Source organism: Serinus canaria, chromosome 1 (assembly GCF_022539315.1).
Source record: "Serinus canaria isolate serCan28SL12 chromosome 1, serCan2020, whole genome shotgun sequence".
NCBI classification, from domain to species: domain Eukaryota; kingdom Metazoa; phylum Chordata; class Aves; order Passeriformes; family Fringillidae; genus Serinus; species Serinus canaria.
The window spans coordinates 17,940,268-17,962,650 of NC_066313.1; the positions used below are offsets into that span (position 1 = coordinate 17,940,268).

Below are 22,383 nucleotides of genomic sequence, written 5' to 3' on the forward strand. Positions count from 1 at the left end.
TTTGCTCTGAGGGAGCCATTCAAATTGCTTGCTGAGTTCTACACTCCGTCTACACACAGTGTACACATTGTACACTCAGTTCTACACAGTGTTTTCAACAGAAATCCAAAGAGCAGCTAGATGTATGATCCAAAGAGCCCAGCCATTTATTTTGCTCATGAGTTTGAAGCCACACAAATTTACACTTGACTAGCTCTAAACACAAAAAGAAAGATTGCAGACTATGACACCTATTAGTAACAGGATAAATAAACTTAGTTGCAGCTGCACAATTTTGCAGCAAGTGCTCAGACAGACAAATGTAACCAACAAAATTAAAACTTCCCCATTCACTGGACAAGAGCAGTAAAAAAAAAACTTTTTTTTTTCATAAAGTACAAACTGGAGTAATGAAAACTGTATGTATTGGATTTCAGCCTTCAGCAAACTGCAACATGTTGCTTTCTGTAAAAGGAAGTGTAGGTCACATTTACAAAAACTGAAAGCCAAACAGTCAGCTTAAAAATATAAATTACTATTGGTGACCTTCTTGCAATTTAAAATATTTCAAATTAAAAATTTAAAAATGTATTATTTCAGAAAGAAATGAGTGCAAAAACTTGATTCGATAAAAAAAGCATCCCATTCATTATGTTTAAAAACAGGAAGGTTTTTATGATAATACTATGTGGAAAAAATCATGATTTAATCTAATACTTCAAATTCCCTCCTTCCAATCAGATAAAACTGCAATAGAAATATTTTTTATACTACAGTTTACCATCAGAAGCCAAGATCCAGCACAACTTTTTATTTATGCCCTAATCTTGAGCAGCATTAGTCAGTAATAAGTAAGGGCTGCTGTTCAGAAACAAGTGAGGGGTCCAGGCTTGCCCTGCAAACAGAGAACACACAATCAAGTTCTTCCCCTCACTGCCTAAATAGACTTGGGGTCAGAAAGTCCTAGGGGCCTACCTTTAGGTGGCCAGGTTAGAGAAAGGTATTATGAGTCATTTGCAAAACCTTTATGCAGGCTTTGCTTTTAGAGAAGTGATACCAGCATATTTGCAAACTAAATTGTTACAACAGGTCCATTGCAAAGGATGTGGCTTACAGATATATATGCCATATATTTCTAAAAGGATTAGAAAATAATTAATATTTAAAAATGTTTCAGGCATTTTGTATAACAAAGAGATTAAGCATAATGCCAAATAAACTTTTTTCTCATCTGTTTGTTTGACATATGTGCTGTTACATGTTTTATAGTTACTTAAGCACAGTTAACTAAACCTGAGGTAATGGCAAGGCTGCCAAGCACAGATCTACTGCTCCTTGCTTAGAAGTCAGGCATCAAAACTAGCCTCACTTTATTGGAGAAGAGCTGGGAGCACCAGTAACTGTGCTTATTTACTTGATCTGAAAGTAAAGCATCTGACCAGAAATAACTCCAAATAAATGTCAGGCTACACTACAAAACCAAAGATATATATGTTTAACTTCATGTCACCAAACTGCCTTGATTCTTAGACATTTTTGATGAATTGATGTTTTAGGCAAAAAGCCAACAAAACCCATACATCCAGTCACCCTCCCTAAAAAAACAATCAAACAAAAAAAACCCCCAAACCAAAAAAACCCTCTCAAAGTACACATGGGAGAGCAGAGAAGGTCAGAGGGTTTGTACTGAAGGTTCATATTTAAATTGCATTCTATACAGAAATTTAAATAAGCAGGAAAAAAACGAAACCTAGAAAAGGCATGCCAAGAGCTTTGGGGCCATGAAAGGTTTTAGAAATAAGAGGTCCAGGAGATGAGTGAGAAGAGATTAAAAATGTGCAAGAAAAAGACAAGGGCAGAGTTGAGTTGTTCAGATGAAGCAATGCAGTTGAAAGATTCTTCTCACCAACCTTGTGCTAAAATCTCACTAATACGTTACAGTATCCCACTGTCTGACACCTCAAACACCTACCCATTGTGTCATCTCCCAATGGAAATTAGCAGGACCGGACCACTGGAAGGAAACTTGAATGAAATCTCTTGAAACTCCCACAGACAGTAAAAGTCAGTGGAGAATATCCCAAAGAGACAGCACAGAGAATAGGGGAGCTGAGGAAATGATAGAAAGAAAGAGCAGCTTGCAGAGGAGGAGAGCTGTAAATAACAATGACAGAAATGCAATTTGCAATCAAGACATCTGCTAAAGGTCATTCAAGGACAGAGCCAAACAGGAAAAGAGAAGTACCACAAGGAAATTTAAATTCTGAGAGTTCCTAAGAAAAGGGAAAAAAAGAGGAAGAAAAAATAGCAATGCTGAAAAAACACGATCATTAGTCATTTTATCAAAGATCCTGTTTTTCTTTTCTTGACTGACATGTTTTTGAAAAGCCTTGTCTGATAGAGAACCCTACATGTCACTTAAGTTAATCATTCAGAAAACTTTAGCTGAACTTTTGAAGTTATTTTGAAAATTAAATTCACATTAAAATGGATAACACAGAACATGGTTAAATTCCTTTTCTCCAACAAAACAGAGGACTTATACAGCAACTTCTTCATACTCTGACATTACTTACATGGGAAAGAAATCACCAGAATACACCACCATGAACCCAGAAAGAGGAAAGCTAACAGTGAGTGTGTTTAGACTAACAAAAAAACCCATGGAAGTGAAACATGCAAACTCACACTGAACAGAACTGATTTTCAAAAGTGCCAACCTACTACACTGTATTCTAAATAAAAAAATTACTTACTTTAAAGAGCTGTTTATGCTCAGAAGATGCAACAGATTGTTGCAGAAATTATTCTGCCTACATTGTGCAAGATACCAGAGCTGATGACCATAATGACTGCTCTTTTATCATGAAATATACACCAACCTATGGCCTCTGGCATTCCTCTTATGTCACTGTTACACTTATAAATATTACACATGAGAAAGAGAACAAGCTGAACATCTACTAGCTTATCTGTGTATTCACAATGGATATTTTTTTTCCATAAACAAACAAAAAGTCCCACATATGCCTACTTTTACATTTCACATGGATTAAATCACATATCTACATTTCACACACTTCATTTCACCAAATACTGTTATAGTTAGAAAGGTAAGGAAACATACTGTCCATGAAACTAATACCAAGTTCCTAATTCAGACTTTAGAGTTTTCATTTGTAGAATATATATATATATATATATATATATTAATATATATCTGATAATATATATATATATATATATATTTAATATGAAAGGACATTATTTGCCATATACTTTGTGAAAACAATGTACTGTCTTCACCCTATAATGGAACAAATAAACTTCTTGCAGTAAGGCTGAACTTAAGCACCCTCAACAAAACTACCTTTGAGCAAATTACAGCATTGGAAAAAAAACCTGCTAACAATGAACTCAGCAATTTCAGCCAATTTAAAGACCTAGATGAGAAATTATCTTCAAAACATCCACCAATCCTTATTTGGATTTTTGAAAAGTTCATTCTTTTAATGCTTATGTTTAGAAAGAACTGAGGATTTTACAAAGGTTACTTACTTATCTCCAAAGAATTTTCTCCAGAAATCTGCAGCATCAGCTTTGGTGATGCGAAAGTTATCACCCTGGAATTGTCCATTTGGAAAGATAGCCTTGATTTCTGCTAACATGTGGCTGAAGATGAGAGACAGCTTTGTAAGGTTTCTCCTGCAGATATAATAGGGAAAAAATCACATCAAATACTTAGAATTAAAAAAATTTAATCAATCTTTCAGTATTTCACATGTCCCATGTATTTGTGTAACAATCTCTGTGTGACACAAGAAAAACACTGAGCTTTCAACTGAAAACAAAGAAAAACACATCAGTGGTTTGTGTTTCTCTGGACTTCTGAGGACATATTTATTATAAGTCTCCATGAATATAAAACCACTTTTTGGAAACAGAACAAATTTGAGTTCTCAACTGCGTATTTAGATACACTTCTTGTGCATTACGCTTCTGTGTTTCTATTTCATTTACTCATTATAGAAACAAGAATTTATACTAATTAGACAGCTTATACATAAAAAATAAAAAAACAACAACAACAAAAAACTAAAAAACTACCCCACATCACACTCAAAAATCTAAAATTATAGTTTTGTATGTGACAACAAACCTGTTTCATTCCAGGTTTCCAGAAATATAAAGACGGCATAGAACTAGATTTACTAATTTTTCCTATGATAGTTTTATTATTTTTAATTTTTTAGCTTTCTCTTAGTGTATCTACTACTTGTTCTCCTTTCAAATGGTCTCTAGTTAAAACTTGCTTTCACTAGCAAATTATAAACAAAAACCTAACTTGTAAACAAAACAAAACAAAAAAAATCAAGCTTTTTTGCTATTTTCTCATTTCTATACATTTTTCAGGCTTGTATGAGTTAATCAAAAATTGCTTGGCTTTTGGCACAGAAATCCCATTTCTGTGGGAAATGGTGATGAGAGGAGAAAAGAGAGAAGAAGGAAACTTTATGAGAGCTTATACCTGGAGATTCCTTGATGCTCCTTGCAGGAAAAAAATGGCCATTTCCCAAGCTAATATACAAAATAGATGAGACCAAGCAGTTTCTGATGAAGGATTTGTATTCTTGTGAATTCTACTGGAGCATTTTAATGTGTTAGAAGTGCCCTATATATGTCAAGCCAGTTCAGCTTTAACCATCTCAGGTATTATATAAAAATGACTCAAGCAATTTAATGAAAACCACACATGCTTAAAATGCTTATCAATCATGTAATTTACAGTCTGTTTAAAGACAGTATTTTAAGTAAATTCAAACTTATTCTTAAGTTCCTTGACACATGGAAATATTAAGATACACATTTATTTTAGTTGAACATATTTCCTGGCGTCTTCCTAAAAGAACGCTCAATTTGGTACTGAGGTGGTAATTATTTCAACTACATTTTTGAACTCCATAATAGAGATTTCTGTGGAAGCTTTGTTGCAGATTTACTATAGGTTTTACTACCAAGAAAATGATGATACAGTTATTGTAAAAACATAAGTAATTTAAAACAAACAAGGCAGTCCCCAATGAATACACTCTCCCTTCCCTGAAGATTAAGAATGGCTAAAGGGCTAAGTCATTCAGAGTCCTCTAATTCCTTCAGCAAAATCAGATGTCTACAATTATGATGCTCAATAGTTCCTTGCTATCCCCCCTTCCTATTTCCTTTGTATTTTAATTATACCTATGTATTCTTTATTATTTTACTCATCAGAACTCAAGCCTGATGCAGAGGAGCAAGCAACAGCTTTTATCACGTGGCTTCCTCGGTCTGCCTTAGACCAAAGATTAAACCAGAAGCTTTCTGTACTTGGGACAGATGGGAACACGACTCGGTGCGAGTTTGAGCAGAGCTCTGCCTTGCCTGACACAATCAGTGTCCCACATTAATGTGCTGTGCTGCAGGGACTCTTTTCAGGTACAAATTCTCCTAGTGAGCTTGCTGGATCCCTGAGGCTTGAGCCCAGTGCTGAGTTAAGGGATGAAGTCACACAGAGATGCCGTCTGGGGACTTCCTTGCCCACAGGGCAGCGTGTGTCTGTCCCTGCAGAGGCACTGCCTGCTGGGCACAGCTGCACAGGGCATGGCCAGAACCAGCAGCTGCTAGGATGTGGGCAGCAAATGCACAGGAGAGACACCACCCAAATGGCTCCATCTAAATCACAAAGCCTCTTCCTTCCCTCTTAGAGCAGCGCCAGTCACTAAGTGCATCTGTGCACTTCTGTTCCAGTATACAAAATCAGAAGGAAAGGAAAAAAGTAACATTATTTTTTGTTTGCATTTGTATAAACAAGAAAAAGAATATTTTAACATCCAAGACAGCTTCTTTTCATCTGATAGCAAAGGTGAAACTTGAAACCAACTAAAAGCTTGTCTGTGCTTGAACATATTTCACAGCATGTACAAACAGCAAGAGATGACAAACTCCTGGTAATATATATGCAGGACGTTTGGTTTTTTTTCTCTTTAATTTTGATTCCTACTCCATGAGATCATTATCTCAAGTCCTTCTTTGGTATCAAAAAGCCATGATAAATCATGCCTCAATTTTTCACTTAACATATTTTTTCTTTAGAACTGCAAAGCACATATTGCACCATTTTTGCTCAGATATGCTTATGTGATACCAGATCTCAGTCCCTTCTTAAGGCAAAGATACAAAGCTCACTGATTTCAGAAACTGTTTTCAACAATTATGGTGCAGAGTTAATGGCACTGGGGTGGGCCAATGACTCTTCCTCTCTGGGCATTTCACTTGCCTGAAGATATCTATCCATTTCAGCAACGTACTTTTCCTTCCTTGGGGAGGGCTTTCCAAGGACACCTCAGGAAGCATGTACTCCACTTTATCAGACCTGGCAGCCCTGTGTAGCTGCATTTTTCAACTTAGGATGGTTCCCTTCCTTCCCACGTATGAAGGATGGAGCCATGTCAAACATTTTCCATCTTACTCTCCATTCATAAGTTTTTCCATCTTACTTTCCATTCATAAGTTTAAGACATTTGAAAAAACAACAACTAAAACCATCAAGGTTTGGCAATTTAGTGAACAATTCTAATGGAAGCCAAACCATTCAAACCATTAGAATCATTCCATCCGAGCACCTATTTTAGGTCTCATTGCCACCATGAAACTGTAAAGAAACCAGTCTGCATCTCTTGCAGTAACAAAGGCTTTCTTCTCCAGGTCATAGCAAAGACTGATACCGTGGCAAAGGGACAATTGCACTGGCAGCCTGGTGGAGCAGAAGAGATGAGCAGAAAGAGATATGTTCCAGAGACCCTTTGACTCACTGGATTCCAGCAGGGGAGATATCCTAAGGGATCACATTGAAGATACAGCTCAAAATAACAACATCTAAATTATACACAAATAGTGGTTTTAATGCCTCAGCAGCCAGCCTTCAGGGTTTAAAATTATAATATACTTTCGCTGGCACCCTGGGGCTGGTTAGAGGTGGAACTTCTTTCCTTAGCTGCGGAACAGAGCACAGACATTTTATCTCTGCAGAGAAGGGAGTGCATGCTGATGAGAAAAACCTTAACTTCCTGAAATTAAAATCAAACAACACTGCTTTATACAAAAGTGAACCAAGATGATAATTTGTTAGTATATAATAGCTACTGTGGTAAAACATAACAATATTTTAACACTAAATGATGTTATATCAACAGCATTTTATGTAACACACAGTGTAGGTCTCATCCATATTACTTGAAACATACTCAATACCTCCTAGATGATGTTTTTCCTATAATTCAAGCTTAGATTTTTGCTACCTTCCTTTCACTGAGTCAAACTAATGCCATACAGGTCAAATCCCATGCAGAACATGATTTCTGAAGTACCATTTTGTCAGTCATAGTCTATGGTTTGTTGCCAATCATCTTTGCCCATGTCAGACCTACTGAAGAGCCAACATGGTCTGAATCAACCCCAGAACACCTAAGATACAATTTTTATTTCACATAAACTTGTAAAGATCTACTGAATCAGTAAACATCTTTTGGTTAATGAGAAAGATGCATTTTTTTAATTTCAAAATGAATCTGTATTTAGAGGTTATACCTCATCAGCAAGATTTCTAAACAGAGAGCAAAGCCTGAAGACAAGAATTTTGGGTTTCTTCACTTCTCAGCAAATTACTATATTCTGAATCAATTTTCTCTTCAACTGTCAGGAGTGAGGTCAGGCTAGAGACTACTGCAAAGATTTAATAATTGAAGGACTTTTTAAATACCAGTCATATGCAATGTGAAAACAGGGCTTGATAATGGAGATACTATGACATCCCAGCCAAACCAAAACAGCAGCAGCAGCAGCTGAGTAGCAGGAGGTCTGAAAGCAGTCCTGCCCTCCTGGATCTACTGAAAAATGAAGTAAAGCATGATCAACATGCAATAGCATAGATAGGTTTTGGCTGTGTTAACTTTGTAATCACTGCATGAAGTTCATTTTACTTGCTGGAAGGCAGTATGGTCCAGCAAACAGGACTGGACAGGGAATTAGGCAGTGTCACTTCCTTTCTGCCACTGGCTTTAATTATGAGGTGAAAAGAACACCTGAGCCCTGCATTTACTGCAGGACATGGATAAACAGAACAAAATGTTCAGAGGGCTCCAAACTTGGAGAGCTCTGAACAAAACCGCACGGCAGATCCAGCCTGTGCAGAAATACACAAACCAAAGCATCCATCTGTGCCCTGGTCCTTCAGAATTATTGGATGTCACAGACAATAACCAAGACAAAGTCATTTTAACAGTAAATACTTGTTACTCCTGCAAAAACTTAAATATATATATATCTACCTCCACTCTACATGTATATAAAATTTCTGCTTTCATGCCTATGGATTATTATGCCCATGAAAAAAAAATATTTTACAGCTACAAATATTTCTGAAAAAAACCCCTCCAGTCTGGAAAAGAAATATGAATGCATATCTCTGCCATTATTTATGTCATTCCACAAATTAGTTTATTGCTGGATTTCCTTCTTCATTGCATCTAGTAAGTGTTTAATCTTTCTGCATCGACATTGATACACTTTGTTAAACAATCACCTGCTGTAATAAGCAACACACCAACTTTCCAACTCATAATATATAACTCAATCACCTGGCATGGCAAAACAGTCTTTAGAGTTAGAATAAAATCTGTTTGGCACCTAAGAATATTTTCCAGATAGAACTTTCACAAAAGTACACCAAACTATTCCTAAATAACAGATAATTCCTCTATAACCATTTTATAGAATAATCATTTAAAGACAGCTCTCTTAGCTGGCAAAACTGCAAATCATAACTGCATAGGAACCAAGATGAAAGAAAGTTTGAAATATGAATTTCATAAGGTGAATTGTTTATTTTGACTTCTAAAGATCCATCCCCCCCCAAATATTAAAGCCTCAAAATCCAAAGCATATGTACAGAGCTCATTTCACTTAATTAGTTCTATTCAAAACAGATCTCTGATCCATATGCTCGATTGTGGTAAAACACAAGGATTCTACAAAATACATGTTACTAACCCAAACAAACAGAATAGAGTCTTCTGATACAGGTATAAAAGAGGGAAATGAAGACCCATGTTCTGAGCTCTGTTACTCCATTCTCCCAGAGTTCAGAATTTATGTTTTGTGACTCCGATTTCCATTGTGTGAAAAAAGCTCTTTACAAATTATTTCAGATTTTTATGTTGCCACCATGAGGACAATTATAGCTGCTCATAAAACCCTTTCACAGGTGATACTTCTGCCATTAGCTACTGATAAGTGACTCTAATAGGAATGCACTAAGCCCAGGACAAAATACTGAAGAGAAAGAAAATCTGAAGAAATATGTGAATTCTTTAAGATCTCCAGAAGACATAGGGAAAAGACTAAAAATTAGACATGCTGATAGTGGTTCACTCTTGATAATACAGTACTACCCTGACTCATTCATCCCCCTTCCTCTTATAGAACTTCCTTTCTCAGAGACAGGAAACATAGGAAAAAGAATTAGTAAAAAAGCCTACCCAAAAAAAAAAAAAACCACCCAAAAACCCCAAAAGAAAACAACCCCACAAGAAAAACAATACCCCCCCCAAAAAACAATAACACTTCCACAAGAAAAAAAAAACAACAAAACAAAAACCCCAACACTTCTTTTTTAGAAATCTACAGGTGCAGAATGCAGTGAGATAATCTGAACAATGGAGTATTCCTTAACACTTTAGAGGAAGCAAAGGAAACCAAAGGTTCCTGTCAACAAGCTTGCAGAGATAAAAAATGCCTACCATCATATTTGGCAATCAGATCAACCCCGCTTCTGTCAAATGATTATTTTTAAAAGCTATATAAGGACAGGATATTGTTCAGGGACCAAAGTATATGAGCCTTTTCTTGGGATGAAATGTCCCTGGGACTAAGAATAATCATGAGCTCTACTTCCTACTTGTGCTACTGACTCATGGAAGGAACACATACAACTAAACTTTGATGTGTTGTAGTATTCCTCATCTGTAAGCTGTTCCACAAACAAAACCTAAAAACCTGCCTTAAACACGGCAAGATTCAGCCAATAACTAAATTTATCATATATTAAGCAAAAAAAAAAAAAAACAAAAAAACAAACCCAACAAAAAAACCAACCCAAAAAAACCCACCTAGTATAAAATTGTAAGAAACTAACTGGAGGCAACTATTACATTTCTTTGAGCCCTGGAGGAGCTGGGTTTATTACGGGTAGGAAAGCAGCATCCTTCCTTGAATGTCCTTCTTCAGCTTCTTTGTGACAGATACAAGGAATATGTGACAAGTCTGTGCTATTCACAATAGATACCAAAAAGAAGACATGGTAGACTTTGGGTAAAGATTGGGCAAGGATGATTTGAAAAACAAAAAGCTGAATTTTCCTCCATCTTTTCCTTTGCTTAGAAATTATTTTACATTGATAAACCAACTTTCACCAGCAGCCTGGTTCCTTTTGCTCTCACATTTTAAAAAAAGATTTAAATGGAAGAAGGCAATGCTTGAAGAATTCAAAATTTCATTTCATCTTGTGAAACTGCTTATCAGTTGTCATTGCTTTTATACCAGGTATTTATTGCCGAATTTATACAAAAACCGAAAATTAACCTAATATACAGCAGCTTATAAAGTGGAATATAAACACAGTAAACAAAGTGGAATATAAACACAGAGGAATGAAGAAGGCCAGAGTTTTTGCTAGTCTGTAACACTCTACAAACTGATGAGTCTGTCTTCTCACTGTTCCTTCATTTGTGAACTGGCATGCCACTGTGCCACCAACGTCTCTTCAGCAAAGTTCTATCCAAGGACTATGTTTGCTTTTTGCTAAACAAATGCTCCATGCAGCAGCAACCATGAACAGCTCTTGTTAGCTGGGCTTTAGGCTTTACAGTCCCAGTTTGGAAAATTTCATTACTTCCAGCTCTGTCCAAGGGGCATTTATCCACACAGATAAATGTCTCAAGGTACTCCTAAACAATTTTAATTTCTTTTCTCATTAGCCCTCTGGTTTATAAGGTAACAAATATAACCATGAAATGAAAATCTAAGGAGTGCTGGCAGGAACAAGAAGTAACAAAGGAAACATAGTCTGCATAAAACAAAATGTGAGTCATCAAAAATAGAGAGGTGTGTTGACAAGCTAAAGATTTAATAATTTTCCCCATAATTATTATCTCTAATTAGTTATGCAGAAGGATGGAGGTTACAAAAAAAACCCAAACAAACCCTCTAGAGAATGCTACTCTGAAAGCAATTTGCACGAAACTGATCTGAATATTTACAAGTACAAATACTTTGTGAAGGATAATCAATCCTATAACATTTTAAGTAACAACATAAACTAAGAGCTAACAGACTTATTGATTTACCTACCAAGACTTTCAATGGACCTACTAGATCATCTGTACAAAATACTTGATTTAACATCCCTAATCAAACACATACACAAACCCAGCTGGACACTGGCTGTTTAATTTTATTTTCTACTTTTTAAGAGTCTGTTGCTTTTGCACTATGGTTCCACTCATCAGTAACAACATGTTGTTCAAGAGCTGTTTGCTTTCTCCAACCTTCTCCCATACACATCTTTGTGTATATTGGTCCAACTGAACACTGAATTAAATCTAAAGCCTAATATCTGTATGTGTAAATGAAACTGAAGTTGTCACAGAATTCCCCAGGAACAACAGTAAACCCAGTCTTTGAAAAGCTGAATTAATTCACTGAACACAGAAATACAGAAAATGCAAATGAATTAATGTGAAGCACAGAAGACTGAATTAGCATCCTTTTACCATCTCCCAAAGCCTTTTACCATCACTACCTGAATTAGCATCTTTTTACCATCTTCCAAAGCCATCTTCCAAAGCTTCCTTCCTTAAGTGAAAGAGATATTCAAAACAACACTTGGTGAAAATCGCAGTCTTAAAGACAGAGGTGTGGTTGGTATAATTTTTTGGTACCCAATTAATCCAGTAAACACCTTGAAATGCACCACAAAGTGAGGTCACTACTATTATTCATACTATCCATGTACTGGAAGTATAACTGATACTACCAAAAAGTGTTAATACCTCCCCATATAACCATCTTCCTCGTAATTCTTGTAAGGATCACTTGGTTTGAAGATTATTTGCCTTGGATAGAGCACATCAGTGCCAGGCCAAGCAAAGCTGTGTTCAAAAAGGGACCCTGCTACACGGACCAACTCAAGTGACTCCAGAAGGGATAAGAGGCTGAATTTGGCACAAATCCTGCCACAGCCAACACAGCAGCCAAAGGCCAGAGCTGGCACAAGGAGGTACTGATTTGGCTAAATGCTTATCCCTCTGACAGTAATTGAGCATGAGCAAAGGAAAGTGGTTTAGTTCTGCGTCATGCTTCATCTAGTTTGCTGTCAAGCAAAAACTCAGGAAACTCAGTGGTTCTGAGGTGCAAATACCAACAAAGCACGTGTGCCATGCTGCGCCCCGAGCAATCCTCTTTGCCTCCCATCTGAGCAGCAAACGATTGATGCTGCTTCATTTCACTGGTCTGCAATGTGCTCATTTCCTATGCAGAAATAGTCCAAAACTTGGACTCAGGCTTCGCCTTCCAGTCAGACTATTATCTCACCTTAAAACATGCTGTTATGATGTTTTCTAAGTAAAATAAACTAAAAAGAGATTCATGAGGATTCTTATAGCAACCAGAAAAAGTACTTTAAATTCAAAACCGAATTTTGCAACAGCATAGCTTTTTGAGAAGACAAATATTTCTGATTGTTAGAGAGTGAATCCAAAATTTTTCAGGCCTACTGCTCATCACACTGAATGACTGTGGAAAAAAATCTGCAACACAATTTAGCCATATTTCAAAGCAGGACTGGTAAATACTTCTTTCTGACATTAAGGACTTTTGGCAAACTAATCCATACATATCCATATGCATCTTTTTCCATTTATATAATTCCCAAGTACCTAAATCCATTTTTGATATTTAACAGGAAATGGCCTTTGGATCCTATGTGCCTCCCAGTACTCTTGGTAAGACTGACACAAGTTTGGCTAAATGGTGGAACTGAGGGAAATCTTATCCAAGAAGGCCCAAAACAAAATTCAAAATTCTCAGCTCTGAATTCTGAGCTCATGGTACTTGACTATACATATGAAACACTTGCAGGACAAAACCTAAGTTTGAGCTAGCCTGCAGCTGTGAGGCACAGATCTAATTCTTACATAGGGGGCTTTTAACACAAAGGGGATAGAATTAAAATATTATTCTCCATTCTCTTAGCAAAGCCCACAATGAATTCAGAAAGAAAGATGAGATGTTTGATTCAAGAGCAAAGAAGACAGAAGATGGAGAAGGAAGATGGAAAGAAATAGATGGCAACATTGTACTCAGAGAAACTTTATTTACGAAGTATGATAATGCAGAGCAGCATAGGAAAGCCCATGAGAAAAAGCCAACACTTTTACAGAGAAGTTTGAACATCATGAAAAAATTAAACTATAAGGAGATGTATTAAACACCAGGAACAAATGTACCTATTTTGCAGTTTTTATCTAAGTGAACATCTCCTCTATGCATGCAGGCCTAGCCAGCCAACAGAGCCATGGAATAAAAAAATCTCACACTGTATTTAGAGACAGTCAAAATGAACAAACCCAAAGGGGATCAAGTGTGGCCACACCCAGAATGTTATTCCTGGCAATTCTTTTGAGACCTTTCCTTTTCAGTTATGATTTTGTTTCTGTTTGTATGAGTGGTAAGAACTACAGTAGTATTTTTACTGATCAGATCTTCTAATGCAGATAAGGGATCTCAAGAGAAGTTTTCAAATAACATCCACTTTCTTGCATTAGGCGTGTAGAGAAGTATCAAAACTGCTGTATTTTTAAAAGTGCTGTAACCTGCAGAGGTGGTTAGTACCTGCTGTGTCACACATGGTTTCCACTGAGTGCAAGACAACAAGCTGTCCCAGCATTCCCAGGAGCCTGGCCAAAAAGGAATTTTCCTGGCCAAGCTGCTTCTGAGACTTGAACAAAAGAAAATACTGAGCTTCACATATTGCCCTAGAATTCGACTTGAGAAAAAGCCCTCGGATTTTACTTTTTGAGCCTCTTGTGTATCATCACTTCTATTTATTTGCTCTGTGGCAGTGATAAAAGCATCTCATCAAAAGCAGAATTGTTTTACAAAAACTAACCCTCTTCATCCCATGTAGCTTTGTGTTGAAAGTGTCATCTTTAAATGAGTAGAGAAAATCTCCAGCTCTACACTTTAGGAAATATATTTTTTACAAACCTTCAAATATATAGGAATTTTGACCCTAAGCCCTGAAATAAGTTTCCACATAGGCAGACACTCATTACAGCATTCTAAGTGTTGTCACTAAAGCATTCTAAGAGTATTTTAGACCACATGAAAACATGATATTTATTCAAAATGGAAATTCAAGTGAAAGCTACATAAGCCATCAAAAAATAATACTCAAACCACGTCTCAAGTTATTGAATTCCTATCAAACATATAATAAAAATTTTCATTAGATGCACTCTAATCAAATTCACCTGAAATAATTCACTGAAAATAATTGAAACATTACTTAGAGCTGAGATGCTGCTAGTTTGCAACATTCAGGTAACAGAAATCTGTGTCCCATAGCTAAGCAGTGTCACACAAATGCATATGGCACAAAAATATACAAAATAAGATTTTTAAAGTACTGAAACTGTATGTGGGTCTCAGAATAATCACTGGGGTTTTATTTACTGACTGAGAGACTGTAAAGTGACTTGCACTGAGAGAAGAAAACTACCATCTCTGACCAAAATAGTAAACAACCTATTCCCTTTCACATACACCCTGAGGCATTCAATCTCCTGTCCTCCTGCATATGAGGAGCACATCGAAAGCATTTAAATCCAGATACATTGCTGCCACATTGCGTTAGGAACTTTATCTGTGCAGAAGAGCAGAGAGAGAAATATCAAATCCTTGGTTCCAAAATGCCACTTGAAATGATGCAATACATACTTATGGCCCTTGAGGATCAGGTCAGTGTGTATCCAACAGGACAGTTAGGAATAATCTGGCATCAACGGAATACACCACAGACCTTGGTCAAAGCCTAACAGATTTTGTAAGATGTGTGATTTCACACTGTATAGAAAAAAAGTAGAGCTGGCTGAAATATTTTCATCAGTAATTTGAACAGTAAAAGCAGGCACTAAAACCCACAGGGATATAGCTAGACAGACAGGTGTGTTTTTCATGTAAACAGGCAGAATCCTTGCCTTCAGGAAGTTCTGATGTCAAATCTCCAAACAGAAGCTGTCCATACAAATCAAAATACACCATTTTGCTTCTTCACTCCTTATCTCCCATGAAAAACAAAGGAAGAGAACAGAATGAAAAAGATTGAGATGTTATTTGCAAGAAATTACTCTCCTTTTTTTGGTCTAAAGTACAATAACCATGAAGAAATTTATACCCTGTCTGCTTATTATTTTTTTTACATGAAGCTATTCAAAGGCTTTAAGGCTGACAGATAACTGCAAATAGCTGCAGAGTGACTGCACAACAAAAACAGCAGATGTAGTTCAATATATGTGAAGGCATAATGTATTTGAACAAAAAATCTTGACCTGATGTAGAAAATGGCAGGCTCTGAGCTGTCCATTGTCAATCAGAAGCAAAATTTTCAATTATGATAGGTAATTCCATAAAAATATCTGCTCAGTGCTCATCAGCAATAAAAACCCACATCATAATTATAATTATAATGATCATAATTTATTAGCAAAATAAGAGAGGAAAAAACCCAGAAAACAAAATTATGCCACCATGTAGAGATACAGTCACCTGCTATCAAAGCAGACATATAAGAAACAGAGATAAAAGAGATTCACTGAAAGCCAAGTGAAGTTACCAAAGGTAAGAAATGGATGCAAACTGAGGAGGAATGAAGTATGGTGGGACTCTTCACGCTGGATGAGTAACCACAGAGGAACTCAGATAAGAGATCTACAAATTGCAAATGACATAAGGAAGATGGATGAGGACTGACAGTAACTAGAACATTTAGTGAAGGTGACAGGAAGCAAGCTCAAAAAATCCCTGATGCTCAGAAGTTGTTGCCTAAGGATACTGAGGAGGCAAGTTTAAATAGGTTTGAAGGGAAGCTGGGAAAACATCAGGAAGAGATGCTTCACTGAAGGTTACTAGAGTAACAATGCACAACAGATTCAGGAAATCCCTTAGCTAAAAACAGCCAAAGGCTGAGAGAGTACTAGGGAAACATACTAAATTAAACATGTTCGCCCCATTTATTCCTCCATAGGTATCTCCTTATGCTCACCACTGAAAACAATGATATAATGATTCAAATCAGCCTCTGTCTTAAAAGCAAGACACAGTACTTAAGAACTAAAGCACATGGTTCATAGATTACCCCCAAAGCTCTTAAGTTCACTTATTTCACTCACACAATTTGATTGCACAGAACTTCTAATACCTGATCATTCATAAATTAGTTTTGGATGCCTTGGTGAATGGAAGCATTCTACTGTTGATAATCATTCTTTTTCACCCCCATAACTGAGATTAGAAAGTTGAAGTTGCCCAAATCAGAGCCTGTAGCATGAGTGTGGCTACATGCTTCATCAGGTGAGTGGTCTGGCAGCATCTGGCAGCAGGAAAGGGCAGGTGGTGGAGCAGCACTGCTTGAGGCAAAGATTGAGAGAAGCACCAGGGCTGGTCAGGAGCAGAGCCCTGTACTGTGCTTTACAATGATAGCTGCAACAAGAACCTACAAGGGTACTTGCCAGCACTGGAGATGTGAGTAGTGTTAAGAGGGCTGGTGGTGAAATTGAACCACGGATGTCTTCCAAGATAATAATTTTCAACAGTGAAAGCCAAGTAAGACAGCATTCCTAAAATTAGATGAAGAGGCTCATAGAGGGCAAGCGTCCAAAGAGAAAAGGTTACTACACCACAGCTGCAGTGGAAACTTCCAAATTCTGAGCACCAGTGTGAAAAACTGTTATGTTTTACTTACTGCTACATTTTATCACATGCAGGCCATTAAAACAATACACATTAATAGAATCACAACTGGACACACAATTCCTTTTGGTAAAAATAGTTTTTAAACATGAAGGTTCCAGAATTCACACCTTAAGAGTTTACTCCCCTGAGACAACACTTGTGCAGTTTTGCCTAGCAAGACAGTTCACTTTGCTACTTGCAAAAGTAAACACTTTATGCAATTATGGATTCCTGGAACAATCCATCAGTCTCTGAAAACAAATTGCTTTGAAACGGGATTGTAAACCAAAAGACAATACTGGTCTTCCCCCAAAGACTGGAATGTAAACCTAAAGACAATACTGGTCTTCCCTCAAACACCGAAGCATTCCAGCTCTTGCTACCAAAGCAAGTAAGAACAGGAGATGGAAATTGAAACAAACAAAAATCTCTGGATACTAACACATCCAGCTGCAAGTTTCTAATCACTCTTTTTTTTTCATGAATCACCCTTAAAATCACTGCACTAAATATCCTCACCACCTGAAAATATTTATATTAAGATTATTTGAAATTATACTATCTTTAGTTTGGTTTTCTTTACCAACACTTCAATTTCTCTAATTACTTGAATGCTGTAGCTAAATTAAATAGATAAACATACTCTTAAGAGCCATCAGACTAAAATATTCACAGTCAAAAACATATTCTTACTTCTGTTTTTTCAGATCAGCCATCTTGGGATAGGAAAGGAGCACTAACTACCAAGTACACCATGTATTTAATCACCCTTTGATACTATGAATAATGAGAGATGACTGTTTAGATCTGAAGGGAAACAGAACAGGAAAAATAAAACTGCATTCCTTCCATCTCTGGGAAGCTCAGAGCACCTGGTACCACAGCAGGCAGCCTGCTGATGTTTGGCACAGTTTGAAATATCCTTGACGAAGAGCATCACTCGGTGTGGTGTATTTGGTGTTGGAAGACCTTTCACCCATATCAGCAGTTTTCATCCCACATAAAAGACATCTGACATGACGTGGATGACAAATACTATTGCTGTAATAAGCCGTATCTGACTTACTATAAGAAATACTTGTGATCAATAGCTATTGTTGGCTCTTACGGTCAAATAAACTACAATGCTTCTATCCTCTAGTGACTGAAAAAGGATCATTACCAAAAAAAGAACAATTACAGCCAACTACAAGAGATAATGCTGGAGAAGCTTGTGCAGCCAACTTGAAAAACATCTCAGTCTGTATCAGCAAAAAACAGAGTCCTTGGAAGTTTTTGTGTCCCAAGTCCCCTGTCCCTGGACAGCTTCCCAGAAAAAGCAACGTCCTGTACACCGGTTTCCACCAGAAGTCCCACAGTACTCCTTCACTCCTCCTATTCCCTAATGACTAAAAGTAAATTTTTCATCTGGCTCCCAGAGAAGAGAAAGGGAAGACTGTGAGAGACAGACAGGAAAGGGGAAACAGAGAAGGCAAAGGCCGAATAGCTATCCTGGAGCTTCTTGTTTCCCACCCACCAAGCCACATTCCACAGCCCCACAAGGGAGAGACCCCCCCTTTAGTACAGAAGATAAAGTAGTATCTGCCATGGAGCATTCTCTTACAGAATGTGCACCCATGGAAAAGACTGACACAAAATATGAAATATCCAGTGTGTTGGGTTCATGTGCTCATACCAGTCTAAAGCCCCCTGGTAAACATTTAGAAAGAGAAAGAACCTTACCCTATGTTAATATTCTGACACAAAAATTCCCAGAGACTTCTCCTGAGAGCTTGAGGATTAAAAGGCCTGGCTAGTATGTCATAGTGACTCATTGCTTAAGTCCAGAATATTAAAAGATAAGCTAGCCAGAAGAAACTTTACTTTTTCCATAAGTGATGTTAATTAAAAGGTCAAGAGATCAAGAGGAGGTATTGAGAGAAAAACCTCAGAAAGAGAAAATGAGGAGGACATTTAAAAAAATATATTTTTAAAAAGTGGGGATTAAAGGAGGATAAAATAAAACCCTTTGAAAGCTGAAAATGAGAAAAGGATGAAAAGGTAGAAATGAAAAGTGCAAAATTTATGTCTCTAATTCTTCTTTCAGAACTTTATAGTTCACATTTTCCTCCAGGTTTAGTCACCTTAATTGCACATATGATTCACAGCAGGCTCTCTTGCTAGTAACAGAAGATTCATGATTAAGAAGGCATAGTAAGTTTCAATTTCAATAGCTAAGACCTCAGTATATCTGAAAAAGTTATTTCAGTCAAAATGCACAAGTATGTGAACAATAACTCTCAGTTTGATTTCTCCATTTCTTGCTCTTTCTACAGTCTGGCTGCAAAGAGTCTAGTAATAACAGCAACAATGTATTAACACTGAGCAGTTCATCAACATCTCACACTAGTTGTACATAACTCTCTTAGGAGAATATGAAAGCTATTTCTTTCCAAAAGCAAGGCCTTAGTAGGTGTTAGGAGCAATATAGATAATTTTGGATTCAGACTGTGCTAGGCAGCAGTTTCAATTTGTAACATTACTCAAAAAATCACAGCTGTGGAAATAAGAAAATGTTCTTAAAATACTTAATTCTGAAGAGCTTACTTTAGCTTCCCTTAAATGGTTTTAATAGTATGTTTAAGGAAAATGCCACTGGGACAACACAGTTTCTTTTGGAAGAAAGGGCAATGCTAAATATATAACTTCTTACCTAAACTCTCAGCTCACTTAATGATAAATTTGAATGACAATGAAGTGATAGGAATGTGTTCAAGAGGGGGACTGTTTTTCCTGCAGACCAAAGTTGAGCCCTCAACTACAAAATTTAATCAGTCAAAATGGAGAACATTAACACTGCAGAGAATCTCTGAAAAAAGCATGACCTTCTGGGCAGGTGCTGGGAGGTCACAGACATTTTGCTGCAGGCTGGACATTTGAGCCTGTCATGTGCTGTTTTAGCTTTCCACACTTGTGCCTGTGCAAATTAACCACCAACAAGTGTAAAACATCAACTCCAACTCTGTACAGCTGCAAGTAAGTAGAGGTGCTGCTTACCTGTGGCTCAGGGCCAACACATTCAATGCCATGATCCTATACCACCATTTCATCCTCATACAACTCACAGTCAACTCCTCAACAATGGGTATTTAAACACAACATTATTTTTATCATCAAAGCTGGGGGTGGAGAGAGAGAGCCGGAGCAGGAGATCCTGGAAGCATTCAATAAAAACATCCACCTCACTGGTACATGGGAAACCTGAGCTTGTAACCTGTACTGAAGTAATTTTACAGTCAATCCACAGAACTCAGTGGATCCTGCTGCAAGCAAGTCTTGGCTGAAAACAATGTTCATCCCACTACAAATCTGGTACTATTTTCAGAATAGATGGTCTAAATTCTACCTAGCTTTCTGGGTGCTTATTTTTGAAAATTCATGAAAGGAAGGCCCACTGAGAAGCTACAACAACATTAACCAAAAAAAAAAAAAAAAAACAAAAAAAAAAAAACCAAAAAAAAAAACCCAAACAAAAAAACCCCACCCCCCCCCAAAAAAAAGAGGAAGAAACAGCACTAAATGCCTTCAATCTAAAATTATGCTTTTTCCCCAGGTAATAGGATTGCCTCAGAAAAAGACTTCCCTTGCTTTAGAAAACAACAGAACTGAATGCATTCATGCTTTGTTTCAATAATTATTATATCTGAGCACATTATTTTAATAGTCTTTGACTTTTTACTACTTAGACATACACTACCTCACAACCTACAGAAATGCAAATCCCCTTAGGATAAACCAGAAATTTCCTTCTGCTTGCTCAACAACTTTCTCTGTCAAAACAAACCCAGACTTATATTTTTTGGTCTAAAAATTAAAGATTTGAAAAAGCTTTGGATCAGATGTTTGTCAGGTAAACACTAGAAAGAAGCTCCTGCAAAATTTGATGTACAGCTGACAGCATTCTGTGACACCATAAAGCTGAGACCCTTTCAACCTGCAAATTTAGGTGATAATGGAAAGACACAGAAGATAAATCACCATATGAGTTGCTGTTATAGGGCTTACAAACACCAACATAAGTCATTGAAGCATTAGTCCAAGGGCAATCACTCAGCATTTCTCAGACTACAAGGACTTACTCCCAGATCCAGAACTTTAAGTGACACTATTTTCATAGGAGCCACAAGACCTCTAAGTCCATCAGGTTAAGTGTTAAGGGACAAACACTTCATCTCCAGTATTAAGAGAGTGTGTCTTGTACCCATGAGTTATCTGCATTAGTTACTGTATTATAAATCCCTAATCCAAACAGAGATCTCTAATTTTAATGAGCTGAACCATGAGGGAACCTCAGGCAAGGGTTATACTGTTTTTGTTTGACAAAGAACTTCATTGCCAGAGTTTTATGTGAAGCAAATATCTCACAACTTTCCATCAGCTTGTTAGCTCATCTCCCACCATCTCTCTCAACAGCAAAGCCATCTATGTAGATTCAAACAAAAGCCAGAAACCCTCTTTTCACAGAGGACTACAGCCTGCAGCTGCCAGCATTATCAACTGAAATCTTGCCCAGTACATAACAAGGATTAAAAAGAGAAAGGTTACAAGAAGTATTACTTCACAATTTATTATGTCTTCTGACAACAAGTAATAATCCCTTTCCTAATTATTAATCCTTAACTACTGACTTTTATAATGATTAGCTTCTATTATAATACACTGAAAGAGTAACAAGGTCCCTCTAAAGATAATGACAGGAAAGCTGAAAACCAAGACCAAAAATATTTCCTCAATTTAAGAATTCCTCATCCAAACTTCACTATTCATACAGGTTTCCTGGGATTCGTTTTCTCTATGTCTGAAAAAGTTTCAGCTTGTGGAGAGGGGAGAGATATGGCTTCCTGAAAGCCCTTCAGAATAAGTGTGTTTGTTCTGGAATACCCTTGGGGCACTCACTGCCCCTTGCACACCATCACTTACCCTCTGGATACAGTGCAGCTTGGCAAAACACCTCTTCAGCAGAGAACAAAAGACATGATATTAGCTCTCCTCCATTACGCAGGACAAGGTGATCCTTTTATTACAAAATTCCTACAAACCATAATACCAAGAATATATGCAATATATGGTGGGATTTACCTGAAACCCATGTCATAAAAACAGTGTGCTGTTTCTGCATGGTAAATGTCACATTAGCACACTACATAACAAAAATAACGTTCTCTTTTATTCCTAACTTTATATTATCTGCCTAGTCTACCACATTCACCTTTGCCCTTTGGTATTATCTTTAGATTACTTGCATTAATTTTAACATTTATT

At 37.0% G+C, this 22,383-nt stretch overlaps 1 protein-coding gene across 2 annotated transcripts in view; it reads right to left on the reverse strand.

Annotated features, from left to right (window-relative positions):
- CBLB (Cbl proto-oncogene B) overlaps nt 1-22,383 on the reverse strand; it is a 128,309-nt gene that overhangs the window by 57,562 nt on the left and 48,364 nt on the right. For both annotated transcript variants that reach the window (XM_018920181.3, XM_018920182.3), the window contains exon 4: nt 3,538-3,684. In XM_018920181.3, coding sequence (XP_018775726.2) covers nt 3,538-3,684 — 147 coding nt within the window. The remainder of the gene's footprint in view (nt 1-3,537; nt 3,685-22,383) is intronic.